Consider the following 14722-nt stretch of genomic DNA (forward strand, 5'->3'; position numbering starts at 1 on the left):
AGGAAGGACTTCTGTGCATTACCATCCTATATATGCATCTAGCACAGCCCCAGGCTTAAGGTAGGTGCTCAGTTATATTGTGGAGTGACTGAATGAATTCCAAATCTGCCCTCCAAAAGTCCAGCATAAACCAAGACAGCTGTTAGTTTCTCCTCAACGGATTTTAGTCTTTTTCTTTTTTTTAAGATTTTATTTATTTATTTGACAGAGAGAGAGAGAGGGAGAGAGCACAAGCAGCGGGAGGGAAAGGAAGAAGCAGGTTCCCAGCTGAGCAGGGACCCTGACGCAGGGCTGGATCGCAGAACCCTGGGATCATGACCTGAGCTGAAGGCAGACACTTCACCGAATGAACCAACAAGGCACCCCTCAACTGATTTTAGTCTTAACGTGATCCTGACATCTTTTATATTGGCTAAGCACATCCTGGCTTTGTGTGCTTTCTTCCACGGGTGGGGCAATGGTCTCCACACGAGGCATATTTTCAGATACACTTGCCTAAGACATAGATACCTTGGGCTCTGCATGACCTGGGGAATCAGAATCTCCGACGTGTGATAATTTAGTTCTAATAAACACTCCAGGTGATTCTGATGCACTTGAGATCGAAATTTCTTAAAAGTTTATAGAAACCCTACGGGCTGAAAAAGAGTCTTAGATCTAAAAGAAAATAAGATACTTCGATAATTACATCAACACCACCCTGAAGCAGTTTCCCACACTAACCACACCCTTCCCACCATTCCTCTGCACAAACACATCTGGATGCTATAGTGAGAGTAGTTTTTAGATGAGATTACCATTTAAATCAGTGCACTTTAAATAAAGCGGATTATCTTCCATATTGGTGGGTGGGCCTCACCCAATCAGTTGAAGTCCTAAAGAGGAAAGAAAAGACTGACCTCAAAAGAAGAGAATTCTATCTCCAGACTGCCCTCCGACTGGAGGTACACTTTAAAGCTGCGTGGTGTTAATCTTCCTTTATTTCATGATGGCCAAACTAATGTTGCTGACCAAGTAAGACTGGTGTTTCTAACTATCTACAAGGCCCAAGAGCCAAGCCCAGAAGCCAGGCCCAGAAGCCAGGCCAGCAGAGTCTACACTGACTGTGCCCCAATAAGATCCACCAAGTCCAGCTGGGCTGGTCTGAGATACACAGATGCACACACAGAACAGGGGAGACGCAGATAAATACCCAGATCCCCTGGGCCAAGAACCCCTCAAGGCCTGCTGTCCCAGGAATGCCCATCCAGTCTGCTTCCTCACTGCGTTTCTCTAGTTTCTAGTACAAGCTGGACCACCCTGCACCTCTGCTGGTCCCAGCCCTTTCCTGTAACTTTTGCTTCGGTCAATCCAGTATTTATCTGCTGCCCATGATGTGCACAACATGGTACTAGGAGAGCAATGTAGGCAACATAACGACTGGTAAGAAAGCAGGGTCTGGTAAAAACCCCGTGCATCACTGATGAGCTGTGTGCGGGGGGGGGCACGCTGGCCCCCCTCCTGCAGGAACGCTTTCCTACCTGTCAAGTGGGGACACTCATGCTTCTGTGTTGTGGTCAGGATGAAAGGACATCATGTGCCTGGACCACAGTAAGCACTGGCTGCAGTGGTGACAATCGCAAAATTCCAGGAAAACTTACATCGGAAGCTGGAATCCAGAAAAGTTCTCTGTACACTTAGAACATCGCTACGGCCAAAGTATGCTCCCAGATGTGCTCTTTCAAGACGCAAAAGCTACATAAAAGAAATGTTAATGAGGGGCGCCTGGGTGGCTCAGTTGGTTAAGCGTCTGTCTTTGGCTCAGGTCATGATCCCAGGGTCCTGGGACCGAGTCCTGCATTGGGCTCCCTGCTCAGAGGAGAGTCTGCTTCTCCCTCTCCCAAATAAATAAATTTTTTAAAAAATCTTTAATAAGATAAAGAAATTTTATTGAAATGCATGGGTCACCACTTAAAAGTTGCTGGAAGCCCCTGTCGGAAAGAATATTGATAAACTTGGGGATCAGAACTGACCCCATAAGACTGAGCTCTCTCCTGGGTAATATTTTTTTACAGGATAGAAACTTTGTCATAAGAAAAATCTCAGCTTTTATGAAAAAAACTATTAAAAAAAAAAAAAAGAAAGGAAAGGAAAGAGAAGAAAAGAAAAGAAAAAAAGAGAAAGAGAAAAAAAGTCAAGCCCAGAGCCATCAAGCTCACGAGAGCTGTCTTACTACACATCCAGCGCTGTGGAGGAGCAGGAAAACCAGATTTATTTGCAAAGCCCAGGCACTCAAGTTCACGCCCTGGCCCCCTCACAGGGCCAATTTATCTTCATTTTGGACCTCTTTATAAACACACAAATACTTGAGCACCTACCATGTGTGGGGCTGCATCTTGGTGATGTAAGTTATTTGCCCTGAGCAATGTAGGGACAGCTAATTTGGAAAAGGAGGTAGTGGGTATGGTGGACGGGGAAAAAAAAGAAATTTGGAGGACCTTCCCAGAAATGGGCTGAGACAGGCAGAAAGTGAAAGGAGACCCACAGGCATATCAGAAACCACAAGCCAGGCATCTATGGAGGAAGGAACCCACCTTTCATCAGGGAGAAGCGCTCGAGGCTGAGGCCATTCTCCCTGCCCACGGAGCAGGGCCCTTCTGCAAGGTCTTTCCTTCTCAGCCCAGAGAGGAATCCTCCTCCCTGCCCCACCCCCCACCCGCCTCCCCAGACTACCAGTCGCTACCTAGTCATTCAAGGGATGAAATCTACTTGTGAATTTTCTCCTGCTGTAGACGTAATCACCCTGCAGCTATCACCGATACCCCACAGCCCTGGGCCACTGCTGTTTATCTTGCCGCCCATACATGAGCAGCAACTATCTGTAGTGCACTCTACCTAAGACGACAGGGAGGGGAATACAGACATCATTCTGGAATGACTGCTGGCTTTGATGCTGAGAAAGTTAAACCTCACCTAACCACAACATGACACCAAATCAAAACAGGCCTTTTGCTTCAAAACCACCTACAACTTCAAAAGGTTGTTTGTTGGAGTGCCTGGGTGGCTCAGTCGTTAAGCGTCTGCCTTCAGCTCAGGTCAGGATCCCGGGGTCCTGGGATCGGGCCCCGCATCGGGCTCCCTGCTCGATGGGGAGTCTGCTTTTCCCTATGCCCCTCACCCCGTTCATGCTCTCTCTCTCTCGCTCTCTCTCTCAAATGAGTAAATAAAAATCTTTAAACCAATAAAAAAAAAAAAAATAGATAAAAAGGTTGTCACCAGACCTTGATTCTTTGGATGCTGATGACAGCCTCGGACACCTTCTCAATGGCCGCGGGGAAGAAGAGGGTGACGGTCAACCGCACAGCCCCATACAGCGACACTGCCACAAACACATGGCTGGCTGTGATCACGTTGCCAAGAAGCACATAGGTGGTGAAAGTCACAAAAATGATGATTTTGCTTGCAATGAAAAACGATGCCAAATTCATTCCTCTGAGGTAGGAACTGCTCAGAATCTTGGAAATTTCCTTCCTGGAAAAGAGAGGAGGATACAGGTTTACAAAGGAAGCATCAACATCCAAGTCGTGAATTCAAGTGCCTTTTGCATGTGGCCCCTTTCCAGGGAGGGACATGGATTAAGACAAATCTTTCCTCACATTATGGAAATATCCTACAGCACACAGCCCGGGGCCAACCCCAACACAAGGACCACACACTCATAACCACTTCGCTCATCTGAACTAAATGGAGGCTTCATGTCACACGTTAACATCCTGGGTCAATCCAACAGCATATGAACATTCAGTCAACAGACGTGCGTCAGTACAAGTCCTGTGCTGGGCTCCTTGCTGATGGCAGACAGACACACAGCCTGTCTCCTCTAGGAGCTCATAAACTCATGGGAGAAGGAAAAAGCAACCTAAAATATGTGCATGAGACGGAAACGGCTCGCAAGAGGCCCCATGGGCCCACGGAGAAGAGGAGTCTCACTCAGAGTAGTGGAACCTGGGGCTGGGGGCATTGAGCTAGGTTAGGTGGGCTTGCTGGGGGCCTAAGAAGGCAGCTGAGTGCAACCGAAGGAGAGGAAGATGCAGCTACAAAGCAGATGCAGTGGTGAGCAGAGGGGCGGTGCTGACACAGAAATACTGTGCGCACGAGGGCCAAACGCACCAAATACTTAAATCAAAGACTGAAAACAATTCCACAAACATAAAGTGAAACAAAGCGGAACAGCATTTCCGTGGCTCTGCTTTTCTGTTTGGCATGAATAATACTGATGTATACAGTTTGGCCCAATCTCTACAATCTTCCTATTTGTTCTGCGTTAACATAAATTATAGTTTCCGTGTAAATGTCCTACTTGCAAATACTACCAGCATTGCCTGTTTGGGATTCAGGGTATTAAGAAACATCTGGAGTTTTATTTTTGTAGTAGTAGAAGCACATACACTCTCTCTCCTTTAAGAAGACAGTAAATGGAAAAGCGGGTTAATACGGTGTACAGCGCGAGGCGGGGTGGACAGTGTTTTAGTTCACATTCTAAACTTTCAACGTCCGAAGACACCTCAAATATTTCAGTGAAGGCAGGAGACAGAAAAGTACAAAAACAGGCTGTGATATACACAGCATCTTACCTTCTCAAGTAGGTGATAAGGTCTGCAAATGACTTTTCCCAAGCATACATTTTTATTATTCTTATGCCAGTTATAACTTCATTCATGGTCCTGATCCTGACGTCTGTGAAGGCTGCGGTCTTACTCCTAAGGGGACAGACATGGGAGATGAGCCACCGCCCCACTTCCTTTCTCAGCCACAGGCATAGCCCAAGAACCAGGGATCAAATGATTCCCTACGGCAGCACCTTTGCTCAGACAACACAGGCAGCTCCTACTCAAAACACAAATGGAAAAAGACTTCAATTAGGAAGTCAACAATCCATCCCAATTCAAGAAGTAATTTGGAGAACTTGCAATAGGGGCTAAGGAAGGCATGAAAGAGAGGCAGATACAAACCGTCTGCTCCAGGAGGTCATGGTTGGGTAAGGGAGGCAGAAAGGCCCTGGAATTGAACCATAATATGGTTGGCTGTGGTATAATAAGGTGGGAACAAAGTGCTGGGGGGCAGAAAAGAAAGGGCTGTTAATTCTACTGGGCAGAGGAGAGAGCAAGAGAAGCTTCAGAGTTCTGGTAGCACTGGAACGGGACCCCAAGGACACAGAACATTTCTCCATGGCAAAGACAGCAAAGCCATTTCCAAAGTGAGAAAACACCACGAGTAAAGACACATCAGAGAAAACTGGATGCGCTTCAAACAGCGTATCATCACGCACCTGACAACCTTCACAGTGACCCACTTCTAACCCTCTGGAACCATCAACTCCTCTACCACATACGCTGCTAGGACTATGGGACATATAAAGACACAATCGAGGGTGACCTTGCCCTTGGGGAGCATGTAATTTAATGGACACACTGAATTAAAAACAAGACACACACCTGCACACCTGAAAATGGTTCTAACACAAGTATCATAAAAATACACAGAGCCAGGGGCGCCTGGGTGGCTCAGTCAGTTAAGCGTCTGTCTTCGGCTCAGGTCATGATCCCAGGGTCCTGGGACCGAGCCCCACATCGGGCTCCCTGCTCGGCGGGAAGCCTGCTTCTCCCTCTCCCACTCCCCCTGCTTGTGTTCCTTCTGTCAAATAAATAAACTAAAATCTAAAACAAACAAACAATACACACAGCCAGACCCGGGCCTCGAAATGGATATTTAAATTGTACTATTATTCAATACGTGTTTAAATAACTTCATCATATGTAAATTCTGCTTGAAGACACTACTTATGAGGTACAGTGCCCGAAAAGCCAGCCGGGAGGAGCCAGCGGATGCCTTCGCCTCTCCAGCTTCAAGACTGGCCCTGAGCTTAAGGCTGGAGCCTCCACTGGCTAAGCCGGGGCAGCTGACAATCAACAGAAAGAAGAGATCACAGAAGACGTTTTGTTTTTGAACAGAAGCATGGGGCAGACCATGGATATTAACAAATACATATCACCTACTTTTTAAACCAGTGATTCTCTTACCGGAATGATGAAAACAGCTTCCCGAGGCAGCTTTGCAAGGGCAGAAGGATAATTAGAACCGCGATCCCAGCAAGACAGGATATTCCTATTTCCATCCAGAGCAAGGCAGTCACTGCGATCGCCTGCAGTGGCCCTGCCCACAGAAAGTGCAAGAATATTGTCACCTTAAAAGAAAAAAGGCAATGCTTTCTTAGGGCAACAGGAACACAAACCCAGTAAGGACCCAGTAGAGAAACAATCAACTCTGAAAAAACAGACGGGAACCTACACAGAAATGATCACAGTGGGTTTTAAACCTACTAAAGCAAAAATCCACATATCCACCCCAGACGAAGCTATTCCAGAACACCGCAGAGCAGGCTTCAGGGACATCCAGGGAACCTGACTAGACTACAGCATCCGAAGGAAGATCTCAATTCTGTCTGCCCCACGCATGGGCTCAGGGTTCCCCCAAACTTCCTTCCCTGGGCTCCCTGGTACCTCACAAAAGCCTGTATTATGGAACCTGCCATACTCTCTAGCAATTACGTGTGTGTGTGTGTGTGTGTGTGTGTGTGTGTGTGTGGTTTCTCCAAGGAGGAAACTAAGTCTTATTCATCCCTGAAACTAAACAGGAACCCTAGTTCATGTCTGATGAATGAATAATTGGAAAAAAAGTAGTCTAGAGCAGTACAGCTCAAACCAGCAACTACAATGCCCTGGATAGGAAGGTATATTCACAAGGTAAGTGTAAATGGACTGTGGTAGGGTAGAAAAGAATAGCTTGTTTCTGGCTGGGGATTACCCATTTGGAATTTTTTTTATCAAAGGCTTCCTGGGGCACCTGGGTGGCTCAGTTGGTTGAGTGTCTGACTCTGTTTCAGCTCAGGTCATGATCTCAGGGTCGAGGGATCGAGCCCCGCATCAGGCTCTACACTCAGCGCAGTCTGCTTCTCCCTCTCCCTCTGCTCCTCCCCCCCTGCTCATTCTCTGTGCTCTCTCTCACTCGTGCTCTCTCTCATTCTCTCTTGCTAATAAATAAATAAATAATTTTTTTTTTTTTAAATGGGGCACACGAGTGGCTCAGGTGGATAAGCATCTGACTCTTGATTTTGGTTCACGTCATGATCTCAGGGGCATAAGATGGAGCCCAACGTTGGGCTCTGTGCTCAGCAGGGAGTCTGCTTGAGATTCTCTCTCCCTGTCGTTCTGCCTCTCCCCATGCTCACACACGCTCTCTAAACTAACTAACTAACTAACTAACTAAATAAATAAATAAATAAATAAAATCTTTTGAGGGGAGGGCGCTTCCTACATAGCAGGCACTCTACAGGGCACAGAATAATCCCTGCCCACCAGGAGGTCATCATACAGAGAAGGAGAAAGAATTCGGCCAGCAATATCAACACAGTGTGCTCAGAAGGGCCACTCCTGAAGGACTATGGGACATTTCACCAGGCTGGGCAAGAACACTGCTGTGTGCTTATGTATAACAAGTATGCTGTAGATGCATCTGGAAAACAAAACTCTTCTCTGCCGGACAACACATATTATTATATCTGAGTTGCACACGGAAGAAATGAGAATTGGATTAAAAAGTATCCTCATCTCAGGGCGCCTGGGCGGCTCAGTGGGTTAAGCGTCTGTCTGCCTTCGGCTCAGGTCACGATCTCAGGGTCCTGGGATCCAGCCCCTCGTCGGGCTCCCTGCTCCGCGGGAAGCTTGCTTCTCCCTCTGCCTGCCACTTTGCCTACCTGTGCTCGCTCTCTCCTCTCTCTGTCAAATAAATATATAAAATCTTTTAAAAATAAAAAAATAAAGTATCCTCATCTTATGTCCTCAACAGAAGTCTGGCCTAAACCAAAAACCGGCACGTGGAATTCCAAGACGTTACACCAAGTAAGGGGGCAGGAGCGCAAAGGCTCCCCCGGAGGCAGCTGACCTGGTCAAACTTGTTCACGTCATTGGACAGCAGATTGACGATCTGGCCGGTGGTGGTCTTCCCCATGGCCATGTTACTGAGGCGAAGCGCCTGAAACAGAAGAGGGGAACGGAGAATCACATTCCTACAGGGATATCAGGCCCCACTAGGAAAGCAGCAAAGTGGAGTGTGCTTTGACGGGGCCTTGTGTGATGTCAGGCGAGCAGGGTGACCCATGAGAGCAGGGCTCTGGGGACCTGGGTTCGGTCTTCCACTCCTCCATGTGGTGGCAGCCACGTCCCACAAGGAACAAAGGGAGCAATGGGAGGTACAAGCCAACTCTCTCACCCCATTTTGTGATGAATGTGGGCGCGCCCAAAGTATAAAAGGATGTATGCTTGGGAGTCAAATGAAGTAATTTTGAGCCACATTCTGAGAGGGGAGAGGCCGTCTAAGGACAAAAGCTAGGGGATGGACTATACATCTGGAGTCAGTCATTAGTTCTGCGTGTGACGTCACGAGAAAACTCTGGGTCTGAAGTTTCCTTGTGTGAATGGAAATAACCCGAGACGCTGTCTAGACAGAGCACGGGGTTCCCAGGAATGAGACACTTGTTATCCACCATGTGGAGGACACCAGGTGACTGATGAGTGGTGTTTCCCGTTCACAGATGGAGCAAGAGAAGGACAAGCACCTGTAACTCAAGTGGGACCCGGACAGTGGGGACAGCGGCAAAGGGAGCTGGGGACGGTTTCCACTGAGTGCCGCTGTGGGCAGGACACATCCTGCATGATGAAGAGGAGAAACCCTACGGAGAGAAAGGAAGAGCACTGTGGCCGGAAGGAATAGCATGCAGAGCCAGGGAAGGGAAATGTAGAAGCAGCTGAGTAGCGGATACCTGAAATCCGGCTAGAAAGGTAGAATGGAAAGCAGCTAGTGTCTGGAAAACAAAATGGAACAGTTAACGTCTTTTTACATTTGAGCGAGAAACTCAACTTGAGGAAGATTGAACTGTAGAAGTGACTGGCCAGGAGATGCTCAGAAGAAGGGGGGATGAGGGACACCTCGTGACATAGTCCAGGCAAGAGGTAACAAGACCGTGTGCTAGGATTGTGTGAAGGGAAAAGAAGGGCCAGATGTACATGAAAACACTTTGAAAAGTTATGAAGTGCTACACAAATGTAAATAAATCGGTCACAAAAAAAATACAACCCTCTCCCCACTAGGGAGAAAAAAAGAAAGAAATGCCCCTCTAGGAAAGAAAGAAACCTCAGCGTGCCTTCATTACTGAAAGCTATTTTGAAAATATTTTTAAAGCCAATTTTACATACAAATATACACGAATCCCTCATGTAGAAAAAAAAATGACAGAAGTAGATATCTGACAACCAATTGTAACAATGAAAATAAGACAGAATGGCACACAAAACTGATTCTAAAACTGATCATTTTCGAAAAAAAAAACCTCAAGACAACTACACCCAGCTGGAATCGTCATTCACAGACGGTCACTGCTGCTGACAATGAGAACCAGAGGGTGAGATGGTGCAAGGATGACAATTTGTGCAAAAGACAAAGCTCCTCTCGGTGGACCATCAGGACTCCTCGTCATTCGGTTATGCCTGAGGCTGAGTGCAGTGATGGACGAAAGACGGACTCTGGAAGAAACGCTCACATAAGTTAATGGCAGCCAACACAGAAATGAATCATCTGTCAAAAGAAAATCAGTCATACTCTAGCTAGGCCACAAAGAATAGTGGAGTGTCATTAATGTTATTAATGAGGAAGATAGAGCTTACAAGCAAACTGTCAGCCTTCTGCTTCCAACCATGAAAGAATGGTCGGCCCTGAACTCGCCCTCAATTGTAAAACTATAAAACTGGACAGAACATACAAAGCAGCTGTTTCAGGCAATGGCCCACAGGCGGCACAGGACTGGGAGCCTTCAGAGAAGGGAAATACCAGAGCAGCGCCCCGTAACCCGACCGGCTTTCTGCCCGGCGGCATTTTCTGCCCAAGTAGAACAGCAGTTTCACTGAGCCAAGGAAGAAGAGCTACCTGTTCCAAGTTGCAGAAGTGTCCGGAATTTGCAAGCCAGAGTGGCAGAAGGGTAGGAACCAAAAGTTTTTGTAGGGAGTTAGCAAAGGGGTTTAGCCACAGCTGTGGGCTCAAGAGAGACTCCAAAGGTCAGACGAGCGACATGGAGTTTCTGCCCATCCAGAATAAATAGATCTTCACAAGCACCTCAGACACTCCACTTAGACACCAGGAGGATCATGCCTTAGTAATAAAGATCATACTCTAGAGTAAGAGCCATGAACTTGGACAGTTTAAAATGGAAATATCTGCCATAGATAAGATACACAGACACATAAAGTAGGAAGGTAGGTCATTACACAGGTTGATAGATGGATCCAATCCTGCCAGTAACTGCTTATAAGCACAAAACTCAATACGCTTTAGTCAAAGCCCCCTATAATATTACCTCTCATAACATCCAACATAACAATTATTAAACATACAAAGAAGAAATTATGACCCATGATCAAAGACAAAGAATACAGGCAATAGAAGTAGACCCTGAGATGATCCACTTTTTGAAATTAGTAGATAAGAACTATAAAACAATTATTATAAATATGTCCAAGGAGTTAAGGAAGATACAGTTATAATAAGTGAACTAGAATGGGTAATTTTTAGGAGAGCAATGAACACTATCAAAAGGAACCAAATGGAAATTTTAGAGCTGAAAAGTACAATATGAAAAATTCACTAGGTAATATCAGTAGCAGAAAACTTCCATTAATCTGTTCCCAGATTCATCAACTCTTTTAAATTACAATTTGAAGAATAGAAAAGAGAGAGAGAAATTGAAGGGGGAAAAAAAGCATAAGGGTTCAGTGGGACAATATCCAGGAATGAAACATACATGAAACTGGATTCCTAGAAGACGACTACAAAATAGGAAAGAAAAAATATTTGAAGAAATAAAGGCTGAAATTTTTCCAAGGTTGGTAGAAAATATTAATTTACATACTGAAGCATCTTAGCAAACACCAAGAAGTATCAAAACAGACTTTTCCAAGGCACGTCAGAGTCAAACTGCTGAAAACCAAAAAGTAAGAGAAAGTCTTGAAAGCAGCCAAGAAAAACACATTACACACAGAGGAACAATACAACTGATGGGTGACATCAGAAACAATGGAAACAAGACAGTGGAACACCTACCGAGAGCGAAGAGAAAGGAAAGAATAATTGAATTCTATAGCCAGCAGAAATTAGTTCAAATGACAATGGTGAAATTAAGACACCTTCAGATACACAAAGTCTGAGAATTTATCACCAAACTAAACCTTAAGGAATTATAAAAGAGGGGTGCCTGGGTGGCTCAGTCGTTAAGCGTCTGCCTTTGGCTCAGGTCATGATCCTGGGGTCCTGGGATCGAGCCCCGCATCGGGCTCCCTGCTCCGCGGGAAGCCTGCTTCTCCCTCTCCTACTCCCCGTTTGTGTTCCCTCTCTTGCTGTGTCTCTGTCAAATAAACGACTAAAATCTTAAATAAATAAATACATACTTCTATATAGCCATGTGGCAAAGAAGACCTCCTAAGATAAATCAGAAATATTTTCAAATAAATGAAAATATACCATATCACAATTTGTAGGATACAGGTAAGCAAGTCTTAGAGGAAACTTCTGGCTTAAATGTTTGACATTAAAAAGAAAGGTAGGTATAAAATTGATGATCTAAGATTCCACCTAAGACTAAGACCAAAGAAACAGAAACACACACACATACACAATCACTGTTCACACCTACAGAAGAGCCTCTAATAAAATCAATTATATGTCTGTTGCCCCCAGGACCTATCAGCTGATTTGAGTGCACAGGGCCTGTCATATTCATTTACATCAGCATAATCACAAAAACAGCTGATCTTTATTGAGCACCTACTACAACCCAAACAACTGAATAGGAAACAACCTTACAAAGCAAGAATTACTCCTATTTTGCAGCTGAGAAAATAAGCTGAACATATTCATGCCTGACAGAGAACAGTCGGTATTTTTTCTTTTAGTGAAGCAAAATTACCACTCTTCATTATTATAGAAAATTAAAGTGTAGTTCTAATAAATTATATATGTTATAGTTGAAAAATAGTTCATGTTGGGTATAGAGAAAAACAATGTACAAATTAATGCATCACCATCCTGCCAATGTTTTGGTTTCACATTTCCTTAGGTTGACAGGGTATAAAAGGATACTGTTTGGTTAAATTTGTTTTCCTTGTGAGAGCACAATGGTTCCACCATGAGAGCAATAAAAAACAAACAAAAGAAACTGGAATCAATTATTTGCACTATATATGCCAGACCCAGGATTAGTATCTTTACTAAATCAAGAGCGTTTAAGTACCCCGAAGAATTATAAAATTCTACCAATTTTAAAAAGAATGGCAAATAACAGATGCAGGAAACTCACTGAGGTAAACACAAATGATTAATGAAAATTTTCAAATATTCAAATTCATTATTACTCAGAAACGTAAGTTAAAATAATGACAAAGCATTCTTCTTCATCTAGAAACTGGTGAAAGTAGCAAGGACAAAAAGTTATAACATCCAATCTTGGCAAGGGTGGGGGGTCATCTCATTTTCCCAAAGAGACTGTAAATAGTTACCAACTCTTTGGGAGGAAATCTAGCATTCAAAAGCCTTGAGGGGCGCCTAGGTGGCGCAATCGGTTGAGTGACTGACTCTTGGTTTCAGCTCAGGTCATGATCTCAGGGTCATGAGATGGAGCCCTGTGTCCAGCTCCACGCTGAGCATGGAGTCCGCTTGAGAGCTCTCTCCCTCTCCCCCTGCTCTCTCTCTAAAATAAATAAATAAAATCATTAAAAAAAAAAAAAAGCCTTGATATGTATATACCCTGAGAAATTAAGGATGTCTCCAAAGGTTTCATTTTGGTCATGTTCACTGCACTGACACCTATTAATATAAGAAACTGGAAAATAATCGAAATATCTAATTATTGGTTATACTGGAATCTATACGGCCATTAAAAACAACATTGCCAACTGTGGAATGCAAACTCCATCAGAGCAGGCATCCGTTCAGAGTTGGTTCCTTCTCTGGGTGGGCATGAAAATACATCTGGGGTTATAAGACAACTCTATAATCTGGACCACAACAATGATTTTAATCAATTTTTTAAAAAATAAGTATTATTTGTCATTCATTTGAAAAATATACTATTTCTTTTTTCTCTACTATTTTAATCAGTACAAGTGAAACACAAGACCCAAGTATGGACCCATAAATATCACTTCTCTAATAGTCCTTAGAAACAGAAACCATGTTTCACCATCTTCATGATGCGGATTCCTCATCACTGACGCGCCTCATACCCAATGTCAAGGACCCTCGGTGTGTGGAGGACACTGCTCCCACACACCGCCCCAAATGGCCATGGCTTTGGAGTTCTGCATCCATCCCGTCCCTTACTATCAAGTTATCCCTCTCACCAGAACCTACTAGGGTTTCCAAACTAGGATGGCTTCATAATATTTTAAGTAAAATCACACCAAGTAGGTTCCGAGCAGGAACCTAAAAGATTTTCAGAACAAAAAACCAAGTGCCTTTATCATGTATTTGGCTTTTTTGGTTTCCTTCCTGGTTCTTGGCCCTACCCCAGAGCTGAGTCTGTCAGATAATGTGGTTTCCAGGCTCACTGGGTATTACTTAACAGGCTAGTAGGAAGAGTATGTTTAGCTCACCTGAAGCAGAAAATTGCCTGTATTTTTCCAATATTGTTGCCCAGAGTTGCTTAGTAATGCTGCCACATCGTCTTTCATGACTGCATAATCTAAAGCCATTAAACTTCATTTTTGAGGGGAGGACACAGGGACAACCTAACCTCCTCCTTCCCCATGAATTTAATGGGTGACAACCCCATAAAATTAATCAGAGTCCCTCTATGGTTCTGTAGAAGAAAAGAGATTCAAGGAAATGAAAACCAAAGTGCATACAAAATTAACAACCTCTCTATAACCTGATACCTCTACTGCCTTGTGGGAGGGAGCCTGGTTTTCCATGATTGGCCCACAGACCAGCACACCTGCACAGAAAGCTCTCTGCAAGCTTTGGCATTTCCCTTCTGGGGCTACCATTAGCTTCCTTTTAAGTTCATCGGCCACATTTCCTTTTTCATTATACCACTACGATCTATTGGAGTCAAGAGGCCAGAAAGACACATACAGACTTAACACGTTCTGAGCAAAAGGGCCACGGTGTGGACCCAAAGAACCACCTGGGGGGCCTGTGATATCTGCTCTGAGGTCAGACTGCCTCCACATTTCCTGACCCCATCATGTCTAACAGCCATGAGTCCCTGAATGTGTAAGGCTATATGATGGCAGTTATGTTCAAAGTGAGGTCACATCCCCAAATAATGAAAGACGCCCCCCAACCCAGGCCCCTCCATCACCATTAGGGGAGAAGCCCCATGTGACTGGTCTCCCACACAAGAGAGGGGAAGAGAGAGAGGAACAACACAGAACAATTGTAGCAAAGGTGAGCTGGTGGGGCAGCTGGAAGAAGTAACAATACAGTGAGCGAGAAAAACCCAATGACAAGGAGAGAAAGGAGAGCGAGCAAACACACACACACACACACATGGTTATAAACACGTACTTCAGGGTTAGGGGAGAGACTATCTTAATGAGAAAATAAAGATGAAGTACATCTCCAATAGAAGAAATAAAAC

At 44.6% G+C, this 14722-nt stretch overlaps 1 protein-coding gene across 1 annotated transcript in view; it reads right to left on the reverse strand.

Moving 5' to 3' along the window:
• Positions 1–14722, reverse strand: part of ABCC4 (ATP binding cassette subfamily C member 4 (PEL blood group)) — a 246481-nt gene that overhangs the window by 164751 nt on the left and 67008 nt on the right. The window contains exons 5-8 of the mRNA XM_028112074.2: positions 7981–8070; positions 6060–6223; positions 4614–4739; positions 3261–3510 (exon numbers count right to left, since the gene is read on the reverse strand). Coding sequence (XP_027967875.1) covers positions 3261–3510; positions 4614–4739; positions 6060–6223; positions 7981–8070 — 630 coding nt within the window. The remainder of the gene's footprint in view (positions 1–3260; positions 3511–4613; positions 4740–6059; positions 6224–7980; positions 8071–14722) is intronic.

Source organism: Eumetopias jubatus, unplaced genomic scaffold (genome assembly GCF_037043125.1).
Source record: "Eumetopias jubatus isolate StellerSeaLion01/CBP00866 unplaced genomic scaffold, mEumJub1_p1.0 scaffold_3, whole genome shotgun sequence".
NCBI lineage: Eukaryota > Metazoa > Chordata > Mammalia > Carnivora > Otariidae > Eumetopias > Eumetopias jubatus.